We start from the raw sequence: 19,965 nt of genomic DNA, 5'->3' as shown, positions 1-19,965 counted from the left end.
GAAGAGTCAGGTTTTGTGGAGATGCGAGCAAGGACACGTTTGTCAGTGTAATAAACACAACCAAAATGAAAAAAAAAAAAAAAAGAGGTTTTATTTTTGTGTGTCTTTGACTAAAAAGGTACACACTGTGGCTTTAAAGATGCATTGAATGAATTAAATTTATTTCTATCTTCTTTTAACAGTTTTTTTTTTTTTTTTTTTTCATGGGCGGCAACGTGCAGGGTAGAATGCAATATGATTTCTTGCCACTAGGTGATGCCAAAAAGGTCAGTGACAACATGATTTGTAGTTTTTCACAAACAAAACAACGTTCAAATGTAGAAATAAAGTAGCAGATATCAAATTGTGTGTAAAATCTGCAAAAAATCTTAACACTTCTTTGACTAATAGTATTTTTTCATGTATAGTGAGACTATTGTTGAATATCTACAAGGACTGCAACATGTTATTTAATTTATTGAACTGTGTTTAGTTGATCATAACAAAGTACCACATTGCATTTTGATACTCGTAATCATTGTTTGCATGTGGACTCTAAAACACATATGAAAAGACAATGGCATTATGAAATCAAAAATGTCAAAAAGTACACAATATCTGACTTTGAAAATGTAATGAAAAAGTGTAATTTCTAAAATGATTGTTCCAGTTGCAGCCCTAATATCCGGCCCAGTATCTTAGTTAGTTCACACTGTCACGGCTGCAGTTTCCATCTGAGCACCTAAGGGAGACAACATGGCGCAGCTTGTAATTTACTGCCTCTTCCACTCCATGATCACACTCTATGAAGCTTCACCGTCGATATGACTCAAGATAATAACTTCTCCAAACAGTTAGCTCATTCTCATCCCATCACTGTCACCGTCCTCCATTTTGAAAACCCACCTACGCTCCTCGAACAATAAAGAACCACACCACCGCCCGGCCGTGTTTTTTTTTTTTTTTTTTTTTTTAAAGTTTGAATACATTTTATTTTTATTATAAGTACAGTTCAGTAGTTACAAAACGAAGCATCTGCCATGAGAATACAGCAAAACAGAAAAGTGTTGAGCTCACAAGACGCTTTTGTACATAACGTGAAGAGTGGAATGCTCATTTTAGCTGGTTTAGAGATGGAAATAAAGAGCCCAAGCTATACAGACTCTGGCCGTAGTTCTCTAGACTGGAAAATACCGTAAAAGGCCGACAGATCAGATTGGTCGAGCCGTTATTTTTCCAGAACCCCACACATCCATACACATTCCAACACATTGTTACAATACACTCTATTACTTTAGATGGAATCCCCTTCTTGGCATATGGAAATGATTAGATAGTCTTTATATATATATAAATCAGATATGATATTTACGGCAGAAAAAAAGTGGAATTCGGAGGCTGCAGATCAGAGGATTTGCATACAAAACGAAAACTAAAAATGGCGTAACAATTTGTCAAAGCCACATAGAATATCATAGAAGTGGAAAATTTGGACTATACACGCCGCATTGGAATTTTTTGTTTCATTTTTTGTTTCATTTTTTCATATTATTTTATTTTCCTCACAAAAAATGACGTTGAACAATTCACAATGCCAAAGGGACGCACAAACACACACCTTCAGTTTAGTTAGTTAGCTAGTTTTGTACTGTATAAGTTGGATTTATAATACCGTCACAGTGCAAAATACCTCGGAGAACCCAAAAAAACATTGAAAGAAGTCCCTCTATGCATAAATGGTGTTTGTATATATGGGGGCGAATATGCTTGCAGCACAGAAGACGATTGTCATATTTTTTTTTTTTCGATTTTTTCGTTGATCGATACATGGAAGAAGGCATTAATGTACAGTACATATAAAAAAAAAGAAAATGAAAATTCTAAAGTCTAAGGTCTAGCACGACTACATAGCTTTTTTTTCGTAGAAGCGGTAACAGATGACTCGTATCTAAGGCTATACACAATATTTTTCCAGTTTTTTGTTCGTTTTTTGACATTTTTTGATCTCGCCGTAAAGTAAATACATCAAACCAGTTTTCAGTAGTCAGTAACACTGTGCAACAATGAACGGTGGCAGTATCTTACAGATGTCCTTGAGGTTTTTTTCGACGTGAGCGATGGCAAAGAAACCAACATTTTTTCGTTTATTGACCGTTTTTTATCTTTTGTTTTCGTTGATATCTATCGACGACTCGGCCGTGTAAACTACCGTCGCTTCTTCTCTCCACGGATGACTCAAAGTGTTCCGTTTTGTTTTCTTTCGTATGTTTTGCACTACCGTAAATCTCTCTATGTACACGTGAAAGACTTCATATATCGGATAGCGGCCTTCGTAGACCTGGTTATAGCACTCTATTTACACGGAGGGCAGTTTCAATAGTCCTTCGTCTTAACAGCACCATCGTCGAAAAGCTAAACGTCGCTGTGGTTACTAACTGCCGACTGTTCCTTGTGATTCCGAATCGTTTCGCAGATTGTCGTCTGTCCGTTCATTTCGATGGGAGATACAGGAGCCGCGATGTGCTTGGTCTTGGTCAACAGTCTTTTTCGATACATTCCGAGTTCAATTTAAACACAATGGAATTCCGTGGATACCCAAGTCCGTTTTCTCCATCTTTGTCACTTGTAAGTACACGATCGAGCACAATTTTGAAATGTGAAAATAGGCAAAAAGGGTCCTAGGAATGTTTCAAAGTTCGTGGGGTTTAATACGTGAAGTGCTAGTCGAATAGTGCCACTAGAAAGTAAAATAAAAACATCGTATCATAGGAAGAACCGCAAAGACGAAAGGGGGGGCATCCAAATCACAGGAGACGAAAACAGGAAAGGAAAATCTGCAGTTACTTTTTAGTGTCCTTCAAAAGTCACTATAGGTCCGGCGCACGAAAGGCTCCCCCCACGGAAACCGTCCCCCAAGTTTCAGTTCAGTCACAACTTTCCATCCTCTCCTCGGACATTGACGGTAGTATGTGTGATTTAAATAAAGTCTTTTTTTTTTTTTTAATAGTGTGTTCCTTCACTTCGCCAGCCTTCATCGTCACCTCTCCCTCCAGCCTCCTCGTCCTCCTCCGCGCGGGGTCCGAGGGCGGTTAGTCTTTGTGTACAGCGTCGGGGTCGCCTAGGTTACTGTTGTTAGGGAGGTTGTTAGGGAGATCGCAGTTGTTGTTAAGGTGGCTGTTGGGGTCTTGGGCCATGGGTTGCTGGTCGTCCTCTCCTCCCCACAGATGCACTATAGGGCCAAATGAGAGAAAGAGAGGAAGATTAGCACGGGCCCAAACATACACACACAGAATTACAACATGAGGTTTCTATTAGATTAGATCCACAGTTACAATAGTTAGATCAGTATTTAGTGTCATTTTGTATTGGCAATGTCAGAATTAGTGGTCAAATGCTCAGAAGAAAATTGTGTTTTGTTAGTGGTATTTTGTAAGATATAAAAATAATAAAATAAAAAATAAAGTAAAAATATATATAATAATAAATAAATAAATAAATAAGTAAAATAAAGTAAGAAATAAAAATAATAAAAAAAATAAAGTTAAAAATATAAATAAATAATAAATAATAAATATAAAAATAAATAAATAAATAAAAATAAAGTTAAAAAATAAAAAATAAGTAAAATACAATAATAAATAAAAATAATAAAATAAAAAAATATAAATAAAATAATAAAAGAAAAGAAAATAAGAAAATAAAAGAAAATAAATAAAATTAAATAAGTTCCTCTTCCACATGTTGCTTTTCATTCCAGCTATACAATATGTTTATGGTGACTTTTAATCAAGACTTGCTACTACTACTACTACTACTACTACTACTACTACTACTACTACTACTACTACTACTACTACTACTACTACTACTACTACGATGCAAATACTTGGTACTAGCTTCATTGCACTCAAGCTGCAATAACAAGCTGCATTTTGTTGCACTGTACTTGTACTAGTGTAATGGCTATGAAAGTTGAATCTAATCTAATAAGACTGCACTCGTTTCACTGTGGTGAATAATTAGCACCGTTGCCATAGCAATTACCAATCCAAAACAAAATATTCTATCTTTCAAATGACCAAAAACGTCAAGTATAAATGTGAAGATAAAAGTCATGAACACAGAGATTAAAACGTTTTACAGCGAATATATGTTTGATCCAATGAAATGTTTAAAAGTGTTAAACATTTTCTTGGTGGTACACTGGAGAAAAGTTGAAATAATTACAAGAAAATAATGTCTCTTCTTGGAGAAATTTGTCTCTGAGCAGGGGTCAGTAGCATTAAATCACATAGATATGACAAATATGTAATGTAATGTCACGGCTGTATAAATGGTGTAAAAAGTAAAGTGGTGGATGAAGTGCTCAGTTTTATTACTTAAGTAAAAGTACAGATAACAGGGCAAAAGATTACTTCAGTAAAAGTCAAAGTATCACATGAAAGAAATCTACTGAAGTAAAAGTATTAAAGTACACTGGAAAAAAAAAACAATATCTATGTAAGTTAAGTTACTTAAAAAGAACATTTTACTTTGTTTGAGTCGATTCAACTTGACAAATAAAATTATCTGCCAATGGAATAAGTGTGTTTTTCTTAAATTAAGCAACATTCGATTTTTTTTTTTTCTTATTTTAAGTGCAAAGAGATGCTGTTTTTCTTAGTTTAAGTGTCGCAAGGTGTATTTTCAGATTTTAAGTACCAAAAATCTTATTCCATTGATAAAAAAAATTACTTTTCTAGTCAAATTTACTCAAATCATGATGAGTTTTTCTTAATTCAAGTCATCTTAACTTGACTAAATTTTGTGTTTTCCAGTGTACCTGTTTAGAAATGTGCTTAAAGAGTAAAAAGTAAAAGGATTTTGCAGAGAGATTGGAACAATTAAAGTACAAATTGTAATGTGATTTTGAAAACTAATTTTGCAGATTGAAAGTGATGCGATTGTTTTGTTGATTTCTCTAGCTGTTTTTGTGTTTTTGTTTCAAAGTCTGGACGTTAACTCAAATGAAATGTGCTAAAAATAAGTCTCAGCTTTTTCTGCAAGTACTTTTTACTTTTCAGTCCAGACCTAAAATGTAGTGAAGTAAAACATACAGATAGATGCTTTCAAACGTTGTGAAGTAAACGTAAAAGAGTATCCATTGTAAAACTGACTTAAGTAAAGTACAGATACTTAAAGATGTTACTACTACTGGATGTAAATATAAAGGGCCTGGACGGAACAAGCTGGAACTAGCAACAGATTGTGTGTTTGTCCAGTTAATGTGATCTAAGTAGGCCACCAAAACTCACACATTTTGTAAGTTTTATCATTTGTGAACAATTACCCCTGTGCATTGTAGAGTTGTGTTATTATTATTATTGTTATTCTCCTCATTGTCTTCTTAATGAAACAATATGTCCTGATAGCACTGGGTCAGCAGAAGCTCGGCGGGCTCGATCAGACCTGACAGTGCAGCCCTCAGTGTATCTCTCTAATCCCATCGCCAACGTACACACATATAAACGCACACAAACGCACACACTAAGGGCCTTCATCGAGCCCATCACATCTGCACGATCACACATTATAACCCCGACAACCGGACTTGTTTCGTACTCGTTCAAGTCTGCGAGACAGAGGCCGCGAAGTGAAGTGCGTAAATCTCATAATAAAAACTTTTTAAGAGTGGCTGAGAAATGCTCGGGTGTAATTAGCTCCCACCGCGGCGGACACTAAATAATACAAGTTGTCCCCGGCCCTCCTCCTCCCTCGCGCGCGCTTTCATTCCCTCAGCAACTTCTGCGAAAATTATTTTGCAATAAAATGCCAGGGAACACATTTGCATGTCATGTTCTTTTAAAGTGGCGTTATGAATCTGACAAAACCAAATTAAAACACGGCTTTATTTGAGACGTGCCTTTGCCGGGTAGGGGAGACGATCAAAATGAATGGGGGTGCCGTGGTAACAGAGGGGAGATATTGAACTAATAATGTGATAAAGTGCGTGTGGATGCATGCTGGGTAATAACTTGCACTGTCTATCTCCACTGAACTACTCCAGTTTTTATATACACAAGACTATTTGGAGCAAAATAATTGGTCTTATTGCATCGCTTGATTTTATTTTATTTTTTTCCTTGATGTCAGATTTTGAGTAAGTTTGAGTAATTTTGACCACTCACTTGTCAATAGAGTAAGACTTTTTTTTCCCTCCTCATTTTTGTATTTGCACTGAGATTATTTGTATTGCTGACATTATTGTAAAATAATAATAATAATAATAATAATAATAATAATAATAATAATATAATACATAAAAAGCTTTTAAAATGTTCCAAAAATTTTCAACAGCCAAAAAATAAACTAGTGACTTAAAAAAAAAAAAAGTACTTTTATATATATGGTTATATAAAGTAAAATAGATGATAATCAAGTTCTAGATAAAAGCTGACCCTTATCGATTTTATTTTATATAACTTCATTTATAGGCATTTTCAGAGTAGGACAAATATTCTACCAAAAAAAAATAAATTAATAATAATAATAATAAAAATTATGTCAAGTCAACATTTATATCATTTATTAAAAAAAAAAAAAAAAAAAAGTAAATTCATGTTGTTATTTACGTATTTATTTATTGTAAATTTTATTGTAAGTTAGTAATTTTATTTAAAAAAACAAAAAAAAAAAAAAAAACAAAGACAAGGAATCAATCTCATTTTCTTAACAAAAAAGAAAAGGAAATTCATTCAAATTAATTCACTCAGTTGCTGTTTATTTATTTCTTGTAAGTTAAGGTTGTCTATTATTATTATTATTATTATTATTATTATTATTATTATTATTATTATTATTATTAGGTCAAACAATTTTTACTTTGTTTACACGTACACTTTTTTTTTTTTTTTCAGAACGTAATCCCAAAACTCCATTCTATACCATTAAACCATTCGACCTTCAGCACTGCTCTCTCACAGCATTTCCATTTGACCCTGATCTGCTGTTCCCGCTTTTCACCACAAGGAGGCGATGCAAGCCCACGAATCCAGCCCTCCCTCTCCCACAGCTCTCCTCAGAGCTCAGCACCTGCGCATACATCTTCAAGACTAATACCCCCATAAAACATTCATGTCCTTAAAAATAACTCAATAAGAGCTAATTCACGCCAAACTTCCACAATGAAAAACAATGACTCCATTACACCGCCATAGCTCCCTAATTCCACAATCCATTTATAACGCAAAAACTATTTTATTTCCCACCATAAATAAGGCAAAACACAAAATACGGTTTAATAATTCCTTTCTAAAATAAAAACTACCGTCTACCGTTCCTCCCAAGGGCATTTCCCGCTCCCTTCCTTTGACTTCTCGGTAAAAGAAAGTTGCTGGTAACGAGCTCCAGATTAGGGTCCCATATTTGATTTTCACTGTTCATTAACTAAGCCACCTGGAATGTTATTATTTAAGCACGGAGCCCCTTCTCCCCAAACAACTGGCGCGGCGGTGGGGGAGACATTTCCTGGCCAACTTTATACATTTAGCATAACTTCCCGCTCGCAGTTTTTAATTTCCCATTCGGGTACGCGGCAGATGCACCTTACAGACAAATCGGAGGGAGAAAAAAACAGAAAGAGAAGCCTGCCCGGTGTTCATTTATCACATGAATGGAGTGATCTGTTTGAGCGATTCGGATATTTCGGCGATCGCTCTTGACTTTGATGTGGCTTGATGACATTGTTGTCTATATGGTAAAAATATCGACTTGTAATTATGTTGGGTGGGAGCCAAAAACAGGGATAAGGGTGGAGGAGCGCAGGGGTGAGGATATAGAGAGCGGTGTTTTAAAAAAAATAGCAAATATTCATTCTTGTTTCATCATAGTATTCCTGATAAATCATATTTTTTCATTGTAAAAAAACGAGAATGAACCTAATTGAACTGCATGGTTTGGTCATGGTCATAGTTAGGTGATGACTAAACTAAACAAATTCCGTTTTGTTCATGGTAAAAACATGTTTTTCTAATCAAATGTGATCAAAACTTACCTTAATATGTATTAGTAACATTATACATCATTATGGAGTACGGAAATGCAATTGCTTTACTTTTTTAAATTTACTCATATTAGTGATTGTTTTTGATTCACTGTTTTTGCTCCCACAGATGAATGCTGTTGTTGTGTTCCTGAGCAAGACACTTAACCTTCATTGCCCCCAGTGTCTACAGCGTGTACACAGGTGTATGAAAGTGTGTGTGGTTCCTGGATAAAAAGCGATTTGAGAGCCTTGAACGTGGAAAAACGCTATATCCTCCTGAAACCCGAAGAAAAAAAGTGTATTACAATATGTATTTTTTGTGATTTTCATTTTATTTTTCTTTATATTTTTGCAACATGTCTTCTGTAATGGACACCGGGGATATTTTGGCATTAAATCCATGTGAACAACCAAACAAAAACAGCTTTTTTGATGACCAACATCTCTGGCAAGCTTCTACAGTCGCCTCAAAAAGTTTTTAGACTCCTTTTTAATTTCTTTTTTTAATTTTTTATCATAGTGCAGCCACAACCTAGCTCCTTCTGGGGTTTTTTTTTTTTTTTTTTTTAATCTTGGACATGATAGTACTCTATAATCCTCCAGTCTAATTCAAAACACTTAAAGACAGACTGGTTAATTCCCTGTCCATTATAAAGGACACACATGAATGTGCTGGGTCTCAGGAGGATATACAAAAACATGTCACCTATGTTTTTGTATCATTTGTATTAAGGATGTAACAATAACCCAAATATTGTGATATTGTATCGCCAAAAGTCTCACAATAATATTGTGTAATGTCACAATGTATCGAATCACAAGTTCCTTTTGCTTAAATCAAAAGTGTCCTAACTTTTTTTCATCTAAACATAGACAAAGAAGAGGGCTGATTTTAGTTGGTACACTGGTGCTCAATACAGTGAATAATTAAAGTATGTGAATGTTTGTGAACACGTTTGAATGAGCCATGAGTCTTTATTTATGCTAAGATCCTTAAAACCACACACTTAATATTACATTTTAGTTTTATCAAGGTAAATTTTCATAAAACTTGCAGTAAAAAGTTCATTTTTAATTAATGAAAGGTCATTTTTTGGGCCATAGTTTGGACATGCCTGGTCTAAATGCATTGTTTTGTAGAAATAACAGCTTATAAACATCGAGAACTACATATCCCATGATTCATTTCAGTGCAAACAACATGAAGAAATATGGTTTTTGACTTGAATTCTTTGGATTATGGTGGAAATATTCTATTCTAAAACTATTTCAAAAGCAAAAAAGTTTCAAATCTACAATTATATTAGCCTTTTTAAAGTTTTGCAATAAATATCGTGAGATGCATATCGTGATAATATCGTACTGAAAGAGTTGGATATTGTTACATCCCTAGTTTGTATTAGTTCAGTTATAAGTTTAATTTAGTGTGGACATGGGAAGATGCAAGTTTACTTATATTTACTAATGCATACATAATAACAAAAAAAACAAAAAAAATCTACCTAAAAATATTCACTTTTTTGTCAAATTTACACCTTTTGTTTCATTTGAATGCACTACCCAGCACATCAGCTTCTCCCCATCCAAAGAGCAACCCTGCCCTCTAGTGGCCGGCCGCGAGAACACACCGCAGCAGCCCCACCAGAGGAGAGGGCCCAGGAAAAAGCCGACATATGGCGCGAGGACACGCAGCTCCGGGATCCATCCACTGTTAATACACGTGTCATGCTTAACAGAATGGATAAATGGGGAGGAGGCTGAACAATGGCATACCAGTGCACTTTGAGCATGTGCCCGATCGCCCTGGGACGGGGGGAGAGACAGCGAGCCCGGTCTCCGCGGTTACACCTGACATTAATAGCAGTCTGTGAAAACATCGCCGCACAACAGCCCGGTGCCAAGTGAAGCTGGCATTTCGCAGTTGTGTGGAGTACAGTGCCACGTCGGTGCGGTACAAATGATGGTGATCGGTTTTAAGTGTCTGTTTTTGAACCGCAGTTATTTTCTGACAACAAAAATACCGTTGAAAGTCTATCATGCCGCGGTGACATTTTGAAATATTGTGAAAATGACAGACTGCTGCTCGAGTCGTGGAGTTGGTGTGACGGAGCCGGTCGTGCACTGTAATTTAAAGAAAGTGATAGTGTCTGTGTACAGTGTGTTACAAAGCAAGTGAAATGTCGGGTTTGAAGAAGAGGAGCAGAGGAGAAGAGGAGAAGAAGAAGAGGAGCAGAGGAGAAGAGGAGAAGAAGAAGAGGAGCAGAGGAGAAGAGGAGAAGAAGAAGAGGAGCAGAGGAGAAGAGGAGAAGAAGAAGAGGAGAAGAGGAGAAGAAGAAGAGGAGAAGAGGAGTCCGTCATGTAACTTCTGTTTTGTGGCTGGAGTTTTGAATCATTCTGTATTTGAAATACATTTTAAAGCAAAAAGTTAATACAAATGCTACTGCTGAAACTACTGCTACTGGTACTGTTACTGCTACTGCTTCTGCTACTACTACTAAAGCTACTACTACTGCTACTACTACGACTACTACTACTACTACTATTGCTACTACTACTACTGCTACTACTGGTACTGCTACTGCTACTACTATGACTACTACTACTATTGCTACTACTACTACTGCTACTGCTACTACTGGTACTGCTACTACTACTAAAAGCCTACTACTACTGCTACTACTACGACTACTACTACTATTGCTACTACTACTACTACTACTGCTACTGCTACTGCTACTGCTACTGCTACTACTGCTACTACTACTACTACTACTACTACTACTACTGCTACTGCTACTGCTACTACTACTTCTGCTACTTCTACTACTACTGCTGCTACTACGACTACTACTACTATTGCTACTACTACTACTGCTACTGTTGCTGCTGCTACTGGTACTACTAAAGCTACTACTACTGCTACTACTACTACTGCTACTGCTACTACTGCTACTGCTACTACTACTAGTACTGCTGCTGTTGCTGCTACTACTACTACTACTGCTACTACTGCTGCTACTAGTACTGCTGCTGTTGCTGCTGCTACAACTACTGCTACTACTACTTCTGCTACTTCTACTACTACTGCTGCTGCTACTACTACTGCTACTGCTACTACTATTACTGGTACTGCTACTGCTACTATTGCTAAGCACACACACTGGTGTACGCAAACACGAGATGGGTTAAGTGTCTTGCCCAAGTACGCAGCATCAGCATTCATCTGTGGGAGCTGGAATCGCACTGCCAACCTTAGGATCAGTGGACATTAGAGCATGGACACCCGACCGACTTATGTTCGGGCTCGGGTCAGACTCGGACTCATCAGTGCGTCTACAGTAAAACCACTCGCTTTGAGACTTTAAGTATTCAAAGATCAGAGCACTGCACTTCTAGTTTAGATACAAGTCAAATCTGCGTTATTATTATTTGTGAAATGTGGTGCAAAACTTCAGATACGTGATAAAGCATAAAAGATTGCTGATAAAGTCGATAAGGCGATAAAGTCCACAGGAGGTAGTCACTATCACCGATGTAAACTACTTTCGCCTTTTTACTTTTAAATAACGCCTCAAACTGGATTCACAGCGCTGTTTTTTTGGACTGAATGTCATTATTTCTAAGCAGCGACTCTCAGACTTTCTTCACCCCAGACACTTCCCAAATAATTTTCCTTGTGGATCAATAAAGTCTAAGTTTTGAAGTAATTTAAAGGTGTATTGCGATGGAGGGTCCGTCAAATGCTTTTCTCTGTGGAGATGTCATTGCTTTGGCATTAAACCTTTCTATCTTCATGGAAACCAAACCCAGACCAAGTTACAGGTCAGATCTGCGGAGAGGCGATGCCGCTCACAGCCAGAATGTTAGTTTTTCTAGGTATTTTTGAGCTTTAAAACCACTTTTAACTGAATACATATAAGGTAGAGATGTTTAATGTCATACTGCGGAACATTCCAGGCAGAGCAATGATGGGCCCCTAACCAAAAAGTTCCACAGTGCAGCTTTAATATCATACAGTAGTACCACAATACTACTAGATTCCCAATTTGACCGATATTTTCCAATGTAATGGTGACCTACTACCTGATCACGTGACCTTTTTACCTTACCATATTGAGTTCTCCCATTGCCACTGAACGCACCGCGGCTCTGCTTTGTTCCCCTCACATATGCATCCGGGCTAGCACAGCATGTTGTTCTTGGCACGGCCTGGTTACATTGTACATCCCTCCATTTATAAATATGTAAATACAGAACCGAACCAAGCAGGCATAGCGTAGCACAGGGCCCGCGCGTACAACGGCGGTGAGGAAGCGAGCGCGTCCCCCCCCCCCTCGCCTCTCCTCCCCTTTTCTAAAAAACGTATTTTTAGATAGGTTTAATGAATACAGGATGTTTATAGTTAGCATTCCCTGTGATTTCACACAAAAGGCTGGAAAAAAAAAAATCCACCATGGCACCCCACCTCCCTCCTCTTCTTTCTCTCTCTTGTTTCTCTCTCTCACTCTCTGTCTCCCATCCCTCAAAGCACTGAGCAAAAAAAAAAAAAAAGAAAGAATATTATTTAAAAAAAAAGGAAAATTTGTGGCGAAACGCAGCGGGTTTGTTGTGCTCTAAGTTCGCTTGCGGCTCAGATCCGTATTAGACAAACAGACGGGCGTGTAAAGGTGCCACAAAGAAAGTGACACCAGAAAAGTTGGTGGAAAGAGAGATAGAAAGGAGAGAGAGAAAGAGAGAAGGGATGTGTCTCGCAATGTAACATCAAGGACAATTTGTGGCTTGGATTTTTTTATCAAGCTGCAAAAATGATACTAAATTTGAACCGATACTCTGAGATATTGTGTCTTTTCTGTGACACTGTGAATTTAAGGATGCTTCATTGTGATTTGTCAACATGTTTTGTGACAGAATTTTGAAATCGATTGTGAAGTTGAAGTTTTAGTGATAGAAATAGAACAAGTTTGTTGAAAAATAACACTGTAATGAATATTTTTGTAGGTAAAACAGTCTATTTTTGGCTTTTTTTTTTTGACTCATCTGACAGTGTGCAAAAAAACTCACAAAAATGAATGAAAAATAGAAAAAGTTTGTCAAGAATTTCACAAAGTTGAAATTAGACTTTTTTTTTTTTGATTGTGGATGTTTTCATTGCAACGAAAAACAGAAAAACATACAGACTCTGAGCATGCTTGCATCTCCACAAACCTGACTTTTATTTGGCCTCACCTGCTTGTTTCCATGGAAATGTTGTAATATTCAACAGAATGGAGAATGTTCCGAAGTGTGATTTTAATGTAAATCGCACATCAGATTGGTAGAAGTTGGAAGTAGAGATGATATGATATATACATGTTTAATGCCATACTGTGGAACATTCCAGACAAAGCAATACCATCTCCATGGAGACAACCAGGCCACTGACACTTGATCAGAAAAGTTATACCGTGTATTTTTAACTACTGAAAGAGAATCTGATAATACTATGCAAATCGAAAATAATAACTGATAACATCACCTATACTTTTATTTGTTTCAGTAGCTGTTTAATGCCATACTATGGAACATTCCAGACAAAGCGATACTATCTCCACAGAGACATGCAGGCATTCCACCAGAAAAGTTACACAATGCACCTTTAACTACGAAGGCATGTCAGAAAATGCAAACCAAAAAAGTAGCTGAAAGCGTCACCTATACTTTTATTTGTCTCAATAGTTTTTTAATGCCATACCGTGGAACATTCCAGACAAAGCAATAACATCTCCATGAAGGCAAACAGGCCCCTGACACTCCATAAAAAAGTTACACAGTGCATCTTTAACTATGAAAGAGAGTTTGAGTATATTAAACAAATCTAAATAATAGCTGATAAAGAAACTCTTATTTGTATAAGTATATATACTTTTATAAGTATAAGTAATATACTTTTATTTTGATAGCTTTGTAGTTTAATGCCATACTGTGAAACATTCCAGACAAAGCAATGCCATCTCCAGAGAAACAGGTCACTGACACTCCATCAGGCCAATGACACCTTTAACTACTGAAAGTAAGTCTGAAAACATTGAACAAACGCTAAATAATTGCAATCAAACACTAGACACCCCTTTAATGCCATACTGTGGAACATTCCAGACAAAGCAATACCATCTCCGAAGAGACAAACAGGCCACTGACACCTTTAACTCCGAAAGCGTGTCAGAGAATCCTAAGCAAACCTAACGTAATATCTGATAACGTCACTTATATTTGCCTCGTCTGATACACAACCATCCCGTCAGAAAAGTTACACAGCGTGCCTTTAAACTGAAATGAAAGCGAGTCCGAAAATATCGAGCAAACCCAAAATGATTGCCGTCAAACACAATGCAGTCAACGTCCTTCTTTCTATCTCCCCTCTCCAAAGCAGCTTCCGAGGCTAAAAGATTCCCGGCTTGATAATACCTCCACTGAGCAATTTAAGCCCAAACACTCGTACGCTACAATCTGTCTTCTCTGCCTGATAGCGCTTTTCTCCCCTCTCCTCTCCAAATTACTTTCTTTCATATCTAATTATATTTGCTAATGATCTTATAAGAGAATAATGGAATGTGCTTGATCTATTACCTTTTTTTTCCTTTCTTTGCCGATACATAAATACAAATGCGGGGGTAGAGACAGGAGCGGGTGTTTTGGGGAGGTTGTGGTTATAGGGGGGTTGGGGTCATTAGTGCTGATGTGTATAGGTCATCTCTCACGTTTCGGATGACATCTCTCTCTCTCTGGCTTCTTCCCGCCGTCTTCTCCGAATCGTGAGGTATAGGCAAAGGGAAGCAACTCCTGTGTGGTTTTCGATAGTTTTTAGATGATGTTGCGAGTTAAATCGTTCATATTTTACGCTATTTTCTGATCTGTTTTAATGTTGTTTTCATCGCAAACATACCTGGAGTTGTGTTTTGTTTCATTCACATTTTTAATTTAGGCTTCTCTCAAACAGAAAACACTTTACAAACTAATATACACATGCTTTAGACAGACACTCTCAAAAGCATTTGTGTTACTGGACGTGGAGCAGATTTATGGAAGAGTTTAGATCAGTGTTTCCCAAACTTTTTTTCTGGGGACCCATATTTTAAAAGTCACAAATCTTCACGACTCGAGTCAATAGACAAATTTGTGACCATTACTGAACATTGATGAGGATATTTTATTGTTGACTGAGTAATTGCGTCTCTCTGAACAATTAGTATTACCGTATTTTTCGGACTATAAGGCCAATATCAATAATGTTGAATTCTCTCGTCTATTTTCATACAAAATTACAAGGCGCATTAAGCGTAACAAATGACACTTGAGACTTGAGACTTTTTAATTTCTTACAAGGAGGACTCAAATATAGATTGAGTAATAATGTGTTCAGTGCAGCTCTGTGCACATTTGTTTACATTTTACAGAAATGAATCTTAAAACCACATGGCTAATTTGCATAAACTATAAGCAATTAAAAAAAAAAGATGCAGTGAGCTTCTGTTGGACTAAAGAACACGAAAATCGGTTTGAGACCAGTAAGCACAACCAGAATTAATACATAAGGCGCACTGGATTATAAGACGCATTGTCAAGAAAATTTCAGAAAACTAAAAGATTTTAAGTGCACTTTATAGTCAGAAAAATACAGTACTCAACAAGGATAAACAGTAATCAGTGTTTCCCATAGATCCCACAAATTGGTTAGGCAAGGCGGTGCTGCCGAAAAAGTGATCATGGAGATGTATGTATATGTATATTGCAGACCTACATGATCGTAACAAGGCGACCCCAAAAAATCTCTTACAACCCACCTGAGGGTCACGGCCCAGTCTTTGGGAAACAATGGTTTAGACGACCATATCAAAGCTTGTACTAACTTGGTGCACTTCAAAAATCAATAAAAAAAAATCTAATCTTACAGAAATCTCTAAAAGACCAGATCCATTTTCCAAACCACAGCTATTAACTAAACACATGCTTTTCTTTATCATTTCCTTTTATTTTGATACGATCATAAACAATACATTTTGGTGCCTTCTTTATCTTTATCATCATCAATATTAGTTTGTACGACTAGAAACACAAACAAAAAAGTCCTTTTATTTTTTTCATTCTCATTGTGGTTTGTTTTGTACGATCATAAATGAAAAGCAAAATCCTTACTTTTTTCATTCTTATTACTGTTTACTTTGTATGTTCATAAACGATAAACTTTAGTGCCTTCTTCATCACTATTATTAGTTTGTACGACCAAATGTGTGAAAGAAACAAACCACAACTCCGGGTATGTTTTTGAGGAGACTTTAAGCTCACAAGAGTTTTGTGTATTATAGGACATAACATGAAACTGAATTACCATATACAAAATTTTTAGTTTTTGGTCAAAGTTATTCTCAAAGATGTTACTCTGAGATTGTATTGCTTTGCCTGGAATGTTCCAACCTGTGGCTTTAAAGTTACACATCTCTGTGGAGACAAGCAGGTGATGTCTTAATGCCAAGTTACAGAAATAAGATGTGACAACAGTAAGAATCCATGTTTTTTGTCAAAGTTTTTCAGCAAACAAATAATGAATGAATTGAATAAATGCAGGATATGTTTAATTAATGTTATATTTCGGAACATTCCAGGCACAACAATAAATCTCCATGGAGACGATCAGGTGCAGAACCCCTCTCTCCAGCCCCCTCCCTTCCCTCTCTCGTCCTCTCCCTTCCGAAGTGCCCAGGACCAGACCAGCCATGACACCCACCCCCCCACCACCACCAGCACCAGCACCAGCACCCCCCTCACCCTCCCTCACGTCCCTCTGCAGTAATGGAAGGAAATGGCATTCGATCCCTGTTTGATTTGCTAATCATTTGTGCTGAAATCATAATTAGCGGCCTTCCAGTCGTCCCACAGACGGGGGTGGAGGTGGGAGGCGTCCAGGAGGGAGACTGGGCAAATGTAGAAACAGAAAAAAATTATCCAAATCCAAATCCCCCAAAAATCTCATTGAATTTTTATTATTTTATTCATTTAATTTATGTATTTACTTTGAGATCTGGCACTAAGATGAGCATTTTCTTTCTTTTTTTTTTTTGATATTTTGTTAAGCACAGTTCCTTCCTTCTTTGGTCCTGCTTTGAGCCTGATATGAGTTGATTTTATTGCAGACTTGGTTTGGTCCTGTTCTAGTCCTGGTCTAGCTCAGAGTCAGATTTAGTCCAAGTTTAGAACCAACAAACTTCCCCCAAATAAAATATTTTATCTGGCAACATCTGACTAAGACTAAAACCAAAATTTGCTGTCAAAATTTCAAAAAATCTCAATAAAAGTGCTCCAATTTTACAGATTTACAATTTTGCGTACATGTTGATCAACTAGAACTTCCGTCATCTGCTTGTTTCCATGGAGATGTCATTGTTCTGCCTGAAATGTTCCACAATATGCAGCTCTACATTACGTTTATTCAATTACAGGTGGTTTTATAGCTCCAAAATACCTAGAAAAACAGGCATTCTGACTGTGAGCGGGGTCGCCTCTCCATAGATCTGACCTGTAACTTGACCTGGTTTGATCTCCATGAAGATCGAAAACTGTGAAACATTCTAAACAAAGCATTTGATGAACCCTCGACCCGAAAACTTACACAACGCACCTTCAAAACTTCAATAATTATCTCGCTTATTCTCTCGTCAAAATTCACAATATGACCAACTCGGTGCCCCAAAAGTGCCCCGGGACCCCCTCCTTCCCCGCTCTCCTCACTGCGTGCTTGGCGACGGGCGTCTGATTCTTTGGAGCTGACATAATCCTGATTGATTCGTTCAGCAGATAAAAAACGGGGTCCACTTCTGGCCTTTATACCGAGGGGGGTGCAACATAATACTGGCTTTTATTCAACTACAATGTCACATAATGGCAATGGAATGTGCAGGGGGAGAGGAGAGAGACGAGCCCATATTATAAACGCCTGTGACACTTGTGTGAGCGGCGGAAAAGACTCATGTAAAAAAGAAAAGAAAAATCATTAAGAGGCCAGATTACCCATGTGCCCCGGTGCTGAAAAAGGTCACATCTAGGCGGGAGGTATTTCAAGTTTTGTTCAAGTTAGTTATGAATAAGTCAAGAAACTGTGCTAAATTAAAAGTGGAACGGAGAAGTTATGGTAGTGCGTACTTTTTTTTTTTGCTTGACTGAAGTACTTTTATTGCAACATTTTGTAGTACTCTGATGCTGAAGAGTTTAAGTGAGTAAAAAACAGTGGAGATTCCTTACTTATAGTATAAAATCTTGTTGTATTATTTACAGTTTTTTGGGGATTTTTTTTTTTTTTTGTAGATATTTGGGGACATTAGATTACATCAGTAGAACATGTCTAGGTTCATACTGAAATTTAATTGTCATACTAATTCCTAAAGTTTTTTTGTATGTTTTGGTTTGTCTTTTGAATTCCATGTTGTATTTTAAATGCCCTTTCGAACTACGTATTTACACCCAACTTAAAGATGAACTATGTAACTTTTTATTTGGGGGTCTATCACTTGCTTGTTTTTATGGAGATGCCACTGCTCGGCTTGGAATGTTCCACAGTATGACATTATACAGCTCTACTGTACATTTATTCAATTACAGGTGATTTTAGCTAAAAAATCCCTAGAAAAACAAGCATTCTGACTGTGAGCGGGGTTGCCTCTCCACAGATCTGACCTGTAACTGTCTGGTTCAGTCTCCGTGAAGATAGAAAGGTTTAATGCCATACTGTGAAACATTCTAGACAAGCGATAACATCTGCATGAAGAAAGGCATTTGACTAGAAGTGTGCAAAAATATTGAAATTTTCATATAACGTATCACTTAATGTGATGATACAGTATCGATATTGTGGGCTTGCTGTATCGATATATCGCCAAGAGTGTTTTTTGGTATATTTTACTCAATTATTTTGTTACAGCACTACAGTTATGCTGCTTTTTTAGAGGAAGGAAACTCATTGATATTTGACAATTTCACTGTTTTGATGATTAAAATGTTTGTGTTTCATATGAGCTTTGCACAAGAAGTGGTTTAACAAAGACTTTTAATATCACAGCCATGATTTAACCATTTTTATTGAACTGTATCGAATCATTCTGAAATATATCAAATCAAAAGTGCACTGTATCAAGATATGTATCGTATCGTGGTCTACGTATTGAAGTATATATCGTATCAGCAACTTCTAAGTGATACCAAACCCTACATTTGACGGACCAGAACAAACTTTTTGACTTTACTTACTAAAAAGTCCTTAGTTATTTTGATACCAACATACTTTTCCCATTATAGTATTCTTATTTTAATTTGACCTGTCTGTATACCACCTTGATAAATCCTCTCTACTTTCCTTATTGTCATGTTACTGTCACAAGCTGCAGAGGAAACAGGAGGGGAGGGCTCAGAGAGGAAGAGGCGCTGAGGTCATCTTCTGGACACACACTGGACACACTTTGCTCTGCTTTATTACTGGAATGCCCTGTGCTTACATACACCCATCATGGACATCCTTCCCCCAACTTTTACCCAGGCAAACAGAGGCCCGAGCCAGACTATGGGGTATTTATGTTCACGCTCCACAGCTGGGCTCTAAATATGAGACGGACACGACACGCACTGGAATGTGACTGTCAGAATGTGTTTTCAGAATGTAGTTTGGATGAATTAATACGGAGAATTATATTTGATAAATATTATAAATATTATATTTGATTAAAAAATCTGCTTTATTATACAAGGCGTAATGTGTAACTTTTAAATGGTCTCAAAGAATGCCCTTGCTTTGCTCTGAATTTTCCACAGTATGCCTTTAAACTTATTAATCTGTCTATCTCCATAGAAACAAGCAGGGGACACTACCAAACTATGCTCCAGGTCAGATCCATGGAGAGTTGGCTCCGCTCACAGTAAGAATACATGTTATTCAATGTATT

General features: G+C 37.0%; 1 protein-coding gene across 2 annotated transcripts in view; it reads right to left on the bottom strand.

The window, feature by feature from the left end:
- Window positions 1–992: 992 nt before the first annotated feature.
- znf536 (zinc finger protein 536) overlaps window positions 993–19,965 on the bottom strand; it is a 217,606-nt gene continuing 198,633 nt past the window's right edge. For both annotated transcript variants that reach the window (XM_020927455.2, XM_020927453.2), the window contains exon 5: window positions 993–3,208. In XM_020927455.2, the coding sequence (XP_020783114.1) occupies window positions 3,069–3,208 (140 nt within the window). In that variant the 3' untranslated portion in view covers window positions 993–3,068. The remainder of the gene's footprint in view (window positions 3,209–19,965) is intronic.

Source organism: Boleophthalmus pectinirostris, unplaced genomic scaffold, assembly GCF_026225935.1.
Source record: "Boleophthalmus pectinirostris isolate CB_2022bp ecotype Guang Dong unplaced genomic scaffold, ASM2622593v1 HiC_scaffold_19, whole genome shotgun sequence".
In the NCBI taxonomy this organism is placed as follows: domain Eukaryota; kingdom Metazoa; phylum Chordata; class Actinopteri; order Gobiiformes; family Gobiidae; genus Boleophthalmus; species Boleophthalmus pectinirostris.
This window is presented reverse-complemented; position numbering and strand designations above follow the sequence as displayed.